The 11,320-nt window shown below is 47.0% G+C and overlaps 2 protein-coding genes across 2 annotated transcripts; both read right to left on the bottom strand.

Annotated features, from left to right (window-relative positions):
* Positions 1 to 1,874: 1,874 nt before the first annotated feature.
* LOC128298641 (uncharacterized) lies at positions 1,875 to 3,477 on the bottom strand. The gene is made up of 3 exons (XM_053034411.1): positions 3,211 to 3,477; positions 2,469 to 2,589; positions 1,875 to 2,167 (listed from the first exon to the last, which is right to left on the bottom strand). Exons 1-3 carry the CDS (start codon positions 3,475 to 3,477, stop codon positions 1,875 to 1,877), a joined length of 681 nt encoding a protein of 226 aa, XP_052890371.1.
* A 2,354-nt stretch (positions 3,478 to 5,831) lies between these two features.
* Positions 5,832 to 10,472, bottom strand: LOC128298813 (uncharacterized). Its single transcript, XM_053034615.1, has 3 exons — positions 10,395 to 10,472; positions 6,024 to 8,341; positions 5,832 to 5,943 (listed from the first exon to the last, which is right to left on the bottom strand). The coding sequence occupies exons 1-3, from the start codon at positions 10,470 to 10,472 to the stop codon at positions 5,832 to 5,834; spliced, it is 2,508 nt and encodes an 835-aa protein (XP_052890575.1).
* Positions 10,473 to 11,320: the final 848 nt, after the last annotated feature.

Below are 11,320 nucleotides of genomic sequence, written 5' to 3'. Positions count from 1 at the left end.
CCTCCTGCGTTGAATGCTCTTCTGGTATCAGAGCTTGACAAATTGGTCATTTTTGGTGAGTTCTCTGTCTCGACCAACACGGAAAAAGCATCCTCCTACGTTGGATGCTCTCCTGGTATCAGAGCTTGACAAACTTGTCATTTTTGGTGAGTTCTCTGTCTCAATCAACACGGAAAAAGCATCCTCCTGCGTTGGATGCTTTCCTGGTATCAGAGCTTGACAAACTGGTCATTTTTGGTGAGTTCTCTGTCTCAATCAACACGGAAAAAGCATCCTCCTACGTTGGATGCTCTCCTGCTATCAGAGCTTGATAAACTGGTCATTGTGGTGAGGGCAACTCTCGTGGCCCTGCAAATATTAAAGTGAATTTCGATCGTTCGCTTGATTTTCGCGTATTAAGTTTGATGCTTCGAGTGGAGATCGGTTGTCCGTGCGTCAAGAAATCCAAGAATTTCTTGGCCGATCCCTTCGGTCATTGTGAAGACACTTGCGTTCATTTCGTCACATTTACATCAGTATGAAATACACTACGTGCTCCTCATGCACAATTTGATAGTCAGTAGCAAATTATAGGTTTGCAACACCACAAAGCATTCACTAATTTTTCTCAAACAATCTGAGTTTTCAATGCAAAAAATCGAAACCGCTTTCAGCACGCACGATATCGCCAACAATGTTTTAGCAAGACTACTATGATAGGTTCTTCACTGAATACATTGTTTTTATATCAATGCGTACTTGATTTCTTCAAGTATCTTTTTTCGTGTTTTTTTATATAGATTAACGATTTCGCGGTGATGATCTTCAACCATATAGATTTAGAATTGAAAATTTTAGAACAATTCCAGTCTAACAACGATGCAAATGTTATCGAGATTACAACATTGTAGTTTGAACATTATTCTACACGGGGATATGATGAAGTGCTTGGACAGTTTGGGATGGGTAAAAGAAAAGAAATGGTATTCCAAGAACCATGAGGTTGTCATATAAAACGGAAAAGAGAGTTCTAATGATTGCAACATGATTTTATTAATATTCTATGATAATGCTAGCTATGTCGTAGTACACTGACAGATTGTGTCGGTTATAACATCATTACCGGCTTGCAAACTTGCAGAAATTGTGACAATCTAAATACTAAACACCAGATAAAAAATTTCATCTGGACCACCAAACCTCCGTACGCAGCACCGACTACCCTACGGGTAAAAAAAGCCAGAAATGGTAGGCTGCAACATCCTGAACCGGGCCGATATAGCTAGTCAAATAGAAACGAATGTTTTATATAAACAAGGGTATATAACTCTGCTGCTAAACTTCCAAAATTCGCACAATCGACACAAATTTTTTGGGGTCCCCAACACGGCGAGACCCTAGGCGACCGCCTATTCCGCCTGCCGTTTGATCTACCGCTGTCTTGGTTTGTCGTTGCTCAGCCACAATGGGAATAGTAAGCTGATTAATCTTTACATGCAATCTATCGGAGTTTCACTAGCGAGCTATTATCTTCAATAGAAGATCTTTGTTTGGCTGTAAAAAGGGTTTAAGAAAATAGATGAACATGAAACTCGATACCGTTTGGAAAAGCTGGAAAGGTCCTCTGTCTTTTGGGGTGAATTAATTTATTCATCCATTACAAGCCGTTCCTTCAGCTTTTTTGTTGCATTCAAGCTCCCGGAGCTTGAATGCACTAAATGTACCACGCAAAAGGTGGTAATAATTGTACGACACTGGCCTATTGAAACATAATAAAAATGCTTGTAGATTTTTATTGCTTTTCTGTGTTTACTCTTTCTCAAACTCACTGTAGACTAAAATGCACATTTGCATTAGAGAGGCTATGAACTAAGCGGAGAAAAACTGCATCCGCATCAGATATGACAGGCGTAGATCATTTCGCACGGTGCTCCCTGCAGGCCTTCCATCGCGGCCCGGTCCAGACTCGCCAGCAGACGCTTGTAGTTGTAGTTGTCCGCTATTTCCGGGTTGAACATTTCCGCACCCTTCATGAGGGCGTGGGCCGCCCGCGCGTACTCGTCGGCCGTCCGTGGTGCCCGGCAGGCAGAACGCATCAGACACCCGTCCTGGCCGGAACCTTCCGCGGCCAGATAGCCGACGATGAGGTTCGCTTCACCCGGCAGTAAAAATCCCCCATTGGCAGCACCTGCGTGTACACGGGAGAAGCACATGAAGCACGTTAGAAGGTGAGATTCGCGCGAAAGGAGAACTCATTAGCGCTGCGGGACCATTGTGTGTCCCTCACTGTGATTCGATACCGGGCAAAAGGTGCTGCAATCACCGAAACCTTCGGGCTGTTTCGCGTTGGAATGGAGCTTTATTTGCCGCTTCCGGTGTTTTGTTCGACCGGGTGAAAACAATGACACGCCGGAGACGGGGCGTGAGTGAGTACGGTGCCGGTTCCAGAGCGGTGCGTCGGATAATGGTGAATGCTGATGGTGGCTTACCTTCTTCGCTGCGGCCTCGCGCGTACTGGCTCCAGTTCCCGGCACCGATCAATCCAGCGGCGAAGATGAGCGCTTTCAGTAGAAACAGAATCAAGAGGTTCGTCAGGTTCAAGCTGAGCACCTGTGGAGTGGGTTGGAATAAAACGAAGCAACGAATCCGTTATGCAGCGATTAATTAGCTTTTTTTGAGTTTTTGATTAGTTCGCGGTGGAAGAAGTTTGCCTCCTTTCTCCGTTTGACTTCGAAAGTAAAAGTTTCAAAAGCAAAAGTAGCGACGTAATAAATTTACCGCACTTTAGAATGGATGGAATGTGTTTGGAGTTCGGAGTTCCGTTGGTAATACTTTCAGTTCCTTTATTTACTCATGCAACAGTAACAGTCAACAGTAACTCTTTTTAATTCGATTTCCGAAAGCAATAATCAATCGTTGTACTCTAAGTTTACATAGTTCATTTTAGTGTCTAACGAAAAACAAGGCAGATGACAAGATAAAGAGATTTACTGCGAAGCTTCTTTAGCAAATGGTCCAAAAGTATGATAAATTTGTGATATCATGTGGTTAAACATATTTTGCTTAATCATCTGCATCGTTTACATATACTGTGATTGATGCATCACTTAAAATGTGAAGAACAATTACAGATCCCTGAGAACTTGTTGACCTTTGAGTTGTTAGACTCATAAGTTGGAATGTTTGTGACACTATTATGGAACAACCACACGCAAACACACTCGCACGCACCTGGCTATTTCCTGCCGAACGACTGATCATCTCCTTGGCGACGTACGCAGCCAACTGACCAGCTGGACTGGCCAGTATATCGCGCGCACTGTCAGTAAATCCGCGTCCCACTGGCATCTGCTCTTTGCCGAATGGACGGCGTCGATCGTACTGCGGAGTGTGCAGTTCATTTCCATCAAAATCGTGCACATTGCCATACGTTTCCGGGATCACGAGCACTAATATGAGCACTATAAAGGCTGACACTAACAAGAAGGCAGGTTTCATCGTTGCAGAATGTCACTGATCGTTCGTTTTTCACAACCACTTTGCTGTTTAGAACGCGCACACACTAGCACATGAACGTGGCTTTATCTCTTTATCTCTCACACTGATCCTTTTCCCGGAGCTGAACACACTGCTACAGGTTGTACATCGTACTGAGCCTTGGGCCACTGTCGAACAAGCATAAATATCCTCGACAGGTAAGCATTCCGGAGCAAGGGTGGGTCGATTGCGGTTGCCAGAGATCGTCAGGTAGAAAGACAATGAGACACAATTTTCCTCGCTACGCTTCATCCTAAACATCTCACCAGTTTGGCAGCGGTTTGAAGGAAGCGAAGCCTCGATATTGTAGCGTTTGTCGCATTTCGGTTTGCTCGTTTTGTTATGCTCATCAACTCATGCCCGTCGCCAAACATTCCACCTTGTTGCCTTCTATTTTCGTCCACTTCCCCATCCGTGCACGCATTGGAAACGATTTTAATGCTTACAATGGAAAAACCTTGTAACAATAGCAGCGATGTGCGGTACGAAGAAGCAGCCGTTTCATGTTTCAGCTCAACCGTCCGTACAGGGACCGGCGCATTATCTGCGTTTAGCCGCGTGAGGCTCTCTTTGCAACCTTCTGCCATGAAGTTTTTCCGTCCAAATGTCCACGTGAGCCACCCCTTATCGTAGGCAACTTCCGTTCATCCCTTTTTTTTTCCTTGACCTTCTGTGCGCTCGTTGAGAGCCAACTAATACCAGTTGAATGCCGTTGTTTTATGACATAAAAATATACAACTAAAAACACCTTGCAAACTTCTGCACTGTGATGAAGTTTGCCATTTTGTTGAACAGTATAGAGGATTTTTTTGTCTGGTAATTATAGTTCCGTGGAACGCAAAAAGAAACCTTATCTATGAGTCTAGTAAATTTCACCGTACAACTGTCGCTGCATTAAATCATTTATCCGATATAAGTGATGTGCCAGTGTTTCGAGTAGACAATGGAAATTTGTTCAAATTGCTCTCGTGAGGAGGCCCAAGATTTAAACAACATGACACACTCCCTGGTACGAAGATTGCATAATGGTGCGTTAAATGAGCCGCACCGCTTGCTATCTTGCTGTGGGACAATGTGTAGAAAGTTTTTAAAATGATCCCTCGATTTTGTTTTCCCTTTCGATCTTCAAGAGCAGAAAGAAAAAGAATTTATCCCTGAGACATGTTTATTACTTAATGCGGTCATTTCTAGCTAATGAGTAGTTATGTTTTATGTTAAAGTTCTTATTCCTTTGAAATGTTTATAAATAAAATGTCAACGTCCCACGATGATTGCTTCAATACATATACAACCAAAATAAACATCGACAACACACATTTATCAAACTCATGTAGTAAATAATTTATTAAATAATTTTTGTTGCATACAATAAAATCCTCTCCAATGCAAACGATAACGTACTTTCTGCTAATTATGCTATGTTTCTGCTCCCCCAAAATTATGTCCCTAAACAAGACGTTACACAACAACAACAAACGTTTTTAATAGAATCTCGGCTTAGATGCACAACTGCACCCATTGAACTCTGTCGCTTACCGAACGAAATCTTCTCGACCAAACGATTACTAAATTGCTCGAAAGTATTCCTTGCCTGTGTTGCAGCGCTCATCGATTGCTGCTGTTATTCCCTAGTTATATCCCTTTCCTTTGGCATATGATGCTCTGGTGTATGTACAAGTACGGCATACATAACACGAAATCAAATCTCTCTTCGAATTCTTGCATAAAGGTGGTTGGTGGTGTGTTGGTGTGAGTGTAGTAAGTAAAGATGTAATGTTAATGACCAATGTTCATAAAACGGGATTTGTTTACGACTGTTGAATTAGTTGGCTAGACAGGGTTGATTAGTGTTTAGATTACTACTTGCATTCGCCCACACACTGGGCACATTGCCCAGTGCAGCAGATACAGATAAAGGTAACATGATTTTCACTTGCGCTAAAGTTTCTTACGCCCTATGTTGCAGCCCTCGATCGAAAAGGGTCGCGATCTAACGATGCCGTATCGCTGCTTACTATTTTAATATAAAATACAGACATGGTCTAAAACACACATAATCATACCGTCCCGCGCGTGGTTCAGTGGCTGCTCGGCTGCTCATGTCCCCGAGCTCACTGCTCACTCAGTTCTTCGCTATAACTAATAGGATTTTGCAATGGATGGAGTGTCCATGGTCTTCCCTGTCGCGGTCGCTCTCCGTTACACTCACATACACTCTTTCCGAAAGTTTTATTAAACATCAACTAGTGTCGAAATGCATGAACCGCATGCCGCATGCCGTGCCAGTGCTGGTCCGCAGATGTGCTGAAGGGTGTTCAGGATCGTGTTTGCTGCTGGCAAACGAATCGTGTGCAATCGTTCTGTCGGATGGCGTCAGTCACTGCCGACAGATGATCGGTGAGACTAGCGGCCAGTGCCGGGTGCATCCTGCAAAATGGAAGAAACAGAGACCATCAGACATTAAGGAAATACTTTCTTCGAGCTCCAGCCGTCGCTGTGATACCTACATATCTAGCATAGTGTACATCTTCTTCTCCATCAGCACGATATCGTCGGCGCCCTGTTGGATCATCACACGGCAGAAGGTGAGCTTGGCACAGGAAGGATTCTTCCAGTCGGTTTCGCGCAGCTGCTGCTCGAAACGGGCCCGAGACGAGCTGGTAGACTCGCGTCCCACATCCTGCAGGCCCTGCTCCTCAAAAGGATTCCGAGCGATCGACCGCTTGGAGCGTCGCGCAAACTCACGATCATTCGGCGAGTTCATGATCATCACATCGTACTGCTCCGGATAGCGCTGCTGCTGGATAGCTTCGAGCGCTCGCTTGTGCTCCAGATCGTCCAGGTCGAAGGGTAGCAACTCACTGCCCGACCTACGCAGCAGGCCCATGTCGAAAAAACGTCCCACAGCAACCGCGCCTAGCCCGAGGGCAGCTCCACCCGCCATCAGTCCTAGAGCCGGGAGTATAATTGAATTTGAAGCTGGTGCCACCACCACGCCAACCTTATCCTGAGCCTCGTCAGACTTTCGTACCAGTCCGAGATTTTTGGAGATTTTCTGTCCGGCCTCGACGATGGGCTCCAGGACGGGCTTGGTGAACTCCTGCACGGTGGAAATCCCACTCTGGAGTCCTTCGCGCATCTGATCGGTAATTTTGGCCCAAAATGGCCGCTCGTGCTTAACGCGCCGGATGTAGCCGTAGTTGTACGGGTACGTGGAGGGACCTTTAAAGTTCTCGTACTGGGGCGGCCGCGGCATCTTGACCGGTTGCGGTGGATCGTAGTAGTCTTTGCTGCTCATGGCCGGCTCGATCGCGTATGGCGAGTGATCGTTGTGTGCCGCCTTGCTGTAGTAGTCCTGCACGTTCATGATCTTCTTCATCGCTTTCGTTGGCTTACGCTCCGGCGGAACGGACTTGGCCGGCTGTACACCGAGCTCGGGGTGTGCGTATTGGAGTACGGGCTTCCGGGTATCCTCCAGCTCCTTCTCTTGGTTCTGTGCTCCCGGACCATTGATGGAGTACAGCTGCGACACGGGATAGTTTGGATTACCTGGGTTCTGCAGCATACGGCGCTGTATCTTGGGCTGTTCGGCAAGTGCATCCTCCTTGAAGTTGGCGCGACTCACAATCTGCGGATAGTGCTTACGACTTTCTTCCTCGTTGATTTTGCGCAGATACTCCACCAATCGGCCATTTGGTACTGGACGCGAGTTATCTGCTCTCGAGAATGGTCCAATATTCCCCGACACCTTCGGTGGGTTCGAGTTTATCGCGATCGAGCCCGAATGCAAGTTGTCCTCAACACTGAACGGTCCAAAGCTCTTGGCCTGTCCATCGTTCGGCTGGAAGTTGTCGGCGGTCGTGAACGGTCCGATGCTGCGCTGCCGTGATCCGAAGCTCGAGCGTCCTCCATTTCCGGACGGTTTGGCGAAGATCAGCTGCCCATAGATGTCGCCACTGTTTTCCAACTTCGTCGGTACATGGCCCTTCTCGTACGGTACCAGCTCCCCATTGATGACGCGAGCATTTCGCCACACCTGACGCTTGTCGGACTCATCATCCGGCACACGAATTCCGTGTACCACCGGTATACCGTCAGCGCCAATCTCCTGCATCGAACGACCCCGCTTTTGCGTCTTTACCGCCCCGTTGTCCTTCATGTACACCGCATCCGAGCTGATGACTACGGGCGGTGGAACGCGACTCTCCTGCACCGTCTCGTCACTCACCTTAATCCGCACCGGACGGCGATCGTTCTTCATCGCACCATGATCATCGTCGTAGAACGATCGGGGCGGCCGCTCGATGCGATTAACGTGCTCCAGGAAAGCGTTGATAATGTCTACCGATTCCGGTGCCGAGTCGGCCGACAGACGATAGTTTCCTGCGATTCGCGACGATGTCACGTGGCTTTGGGGCGGTGGCGGTGAGAAGGAATAGGTAACGCCTTGGCTGGTACTGCCAGTGACGGAGCTTGGGGTCACTGATACACTTCCGATCGGAAGTTCCATTCCGTTGCGCTTCTTTACGATAATCTGTACCATGCGCCCATTGTTAGAGCGTACGTTCAGCTTCTGCACGTTGTCCGGATTGAGACTTCGGGAGACCTTCAGCTCGGTTCGGGTGTAAGCCGGCCGTACTTTCGCCACTTCCTCCGGAGTGGTGCGATTCGTTCGCTCCACCGGAGCGGTTGAGTTGCGAGTTGCGGACAGTGCGTCGAGCTTGGTGAAGACCACCGTGCCCTGTCCGTTCGATTGGATTTCACTGTTTGCCAACGCGACGGCAAACAGCAAGCCAACGGTGGCCAGAGATAGCATGTATGACGTCTGGAAAGAAGAAAAACATCATATTATAAATGTTGTTGCCCATCATCATCATATAATCAATGTTGTTGGTCTTGTCTGATACAACTTAAGGCATGATGTAGTATTTGTTAGAATACCTCATCCATCAGTAGAAGAAATATCTTATTCCGTTCTTCGGAATTTCCTCAGTTTCGCTAGAAACTGGAATGGAAACTCATACAACTTCAGACTTATAGAGAATATCCATAAAGTACATTGTATATCTAAATCAGACTTCATTTTAGTTTAATGTTAAATGGTCTTGATTGAAGATTATTTTTCATTGTGGAAAATTTGAAGAAAATTGTATCCTTCAATCGAAATATTTACTCTATTCAACACTCCTATCACTGTTCACAATCGTTTTCATACAATTATTATTCAATGACCATTATCGAAGATCGATTCTGGAGGATTATACCTCATTGGATGGAGATTTCAACGAGTGGAAAGAGACGATCGTAATAATATGTTATTATGAAAGATGTGATGATATAGATTTCGATGCAAGTAGGGATATTTATCTTATGTTTTACATAATCAAAATCAATCAATCAATTTGGAATAGTTTTGCTCCAAAGCATAGTAAATTGAACAAAAACCCCCTTTCCATGCCACCTCATTTTCCACCGATTGTGATTTAAAACCGAAAGCGATCGGCCAACTAGCTGCACCAGCTCATTTTCTCATCCCCACGTCCAACTATCATTTCACCGATAATGTCTTATTTCGAGTAATTCCGGCGATGTTATTTACCCTCACGAATAACGGGGCGTACATTTGCAAAACACCGGGCCAGGACTTGGAACAGGGGGGAACAAACGGAAAACAGACACGGCCCGAACGGAAAATAATCACTAATCAGCTGCAAGCACCGATCGTTCGAACACTGGCCGTACTGACGTTGCGATGCCCGTGGCAATGGCTTTTCGTGAAAGTTTTTTTGCCCTCCACCCGCTCAACCGCTTCGTCCGTCCACGGCATCGCTGCCGTGGCCGCGAATTCCGATCAAACGTCATCGGCAATGGGGTGAGACCAGGGGGTGAGACATCCCCCCCTCTTTCTTCGATGATCGAAGCTTACGCAATCGATGAATTTCACCCGATTGCGATAAAGTCAATCGTCCGGCTGGTGACGGCCTATTGGAGCGATGATCGATTCCATCGGTCGATCGGTTTGTGATCGGCCATTCAACGTTGCTGTCAACAAGGATGTATCGTCATGGATCGATCGATGCACTGAAGCTGTCATCGATCGTTTCCATTAGCCTCATTTATTCTCCTGAACATCCGGCCACCCCGTATATCTGGCCACTCTGAATGTTAATCGAGCACTTTCGAGAATCTGTCTACTAGAACGTCACATTGCGGGCACACTTACCATTTCTTTGTAGCGTGATGACTGTACTGACTGATGACTAGGTGCAGCCTGCAGGCGAAATCGAGAGCGTCTTCTAGCACCTAACGTTGGCTGGTGAAATTTCCCACCGGTGTCTCTTGTTTTTCCGCTCGATCGTTTTAGAAATCAAACAAGTGTAGCGCAAAAAACAAAGCAGCTCTGCCACTAAAGTCACCTGGCAACCGTTCCGAGGAGCCCTAACGTCAAGCTCTGATTGTTCGATAAAAGCCTCTGCTTAGATTGATTGTTTCCTCGCTTGTCACCGGTTTCGCTTCGTGGAGCTTCAGGCTCCAGTTTCAGCCTCTGTTCAGTTAATTATTGGTGCTACGTTTCCTCGGTGTACATGTGTGTGCGCAGCAGCTCTTCTCGTCACGCGTTTTCCACCAGCCACCAGCCGGGAGGGCGATTTTTTGGCTTTTCCACTCCTTCGGCACACCGTTTTACAGGTGGCAGAGCTTTTCACCTGGTGCACTACAGCGGCAGCGCTAGTTCGATTTCTAATTCCTATCCAAAACTATGCACATGTACCTCACGCACTAACTATCTTTCCCTCTATTTCTCTCGCTCTCTCTCTCTCTACACGCACACGCACACACGCGAGCACTCACATATGCACCTACACCGATGCACCAATTACTAGCATGGACGGGATGGTGTGGGGGCAGGTTACAATGTGCAGGAAATCGGATCTCTCCAGCTCCGGCGATACGGTCATCTTTGCAGGAGTTGGAAAACCAACAGCATGTTTCCGCGGTTCGGCTCCTTTTTTCCTCCTTTCGGGGCGCCGTTCGGGGTGGGTACATGGGAATAGAAAATAGAAGAAAAACCAAGCGGGTAAGAAAAGGAAAGCGATTCCGATAAAGCGTGCGCGCACCACATTGCCAATCTCCCGTTACCGTTACAATCTAATTGTTATCGGTTTTGCTCTCGGGTAAGATCCACCCGGGTTCGATTACATATAGTGGGAGAGCTTTCGCGAAAACCGTCACCCGGATCGACCGTCTGCCATTTTTTGTAGTTGTTGTTGTTGCGAAAATACTTCGCACCATTCCTTTCCGCCAGTCTTCCCGCAAACCCCATCCCATAGGCCTAGCTCCCATGTAGCCGGTACGGGGCGGCAAGCCCGCACCTACACACATACACACTCGTACACGGCTCGTTGTTGAATTTCACTTTTATTTGGAAAGTATCGCCTTGAATTCATTTATTTATCTCATTTTGCCTTTTCCACCCGTTTTCCAGCGCATTCCAGCGGCATGAGTGTTGTACGGTGGGTCGCGTTCCAAAGCGTTCCCCTCACTTACTTCCCCCTTGACTTCCTCTCCCACCCCTCCCATTAACTCAAATCTCCCTCAACCCATTTGCAAAGGCTCATTGGTACCGGCATTTCTTCGTCGTGCAGCAGCCAATCACTGTGCATGTGTGTATGTGCGCATTTCTTCTGCGTCTCTTTCGCTGACCGATGTAATACCGTGTGGCTTTGCCGATAGCCGCCACTCAACTGTTACGTTATGCAGACTATCTTCGGCACCTTCGAACCAGCAACCACCGTGTGGCACGTGA

This window comes from Anopheles moucheti, chromosome 2 (genome assembly GCF_943734755.1).
Source record: "Anopheles moucheti chromosome 2, idAnoMoucSN_F20_07, whole genome shotgun sequence".
In the NCBI taxonomy this organism is placed as follows: domain Eukaryota; kingdom Metazoa; phylum Arthropoda; class Insecta; order Diptera; family Culicidae; genus Anopheles; species Anopheles moucheti.
Note: the sequence above shows the minus strand (reverse complement) of the source record. Positions and strands in the feature narration are given on the sequence as shown.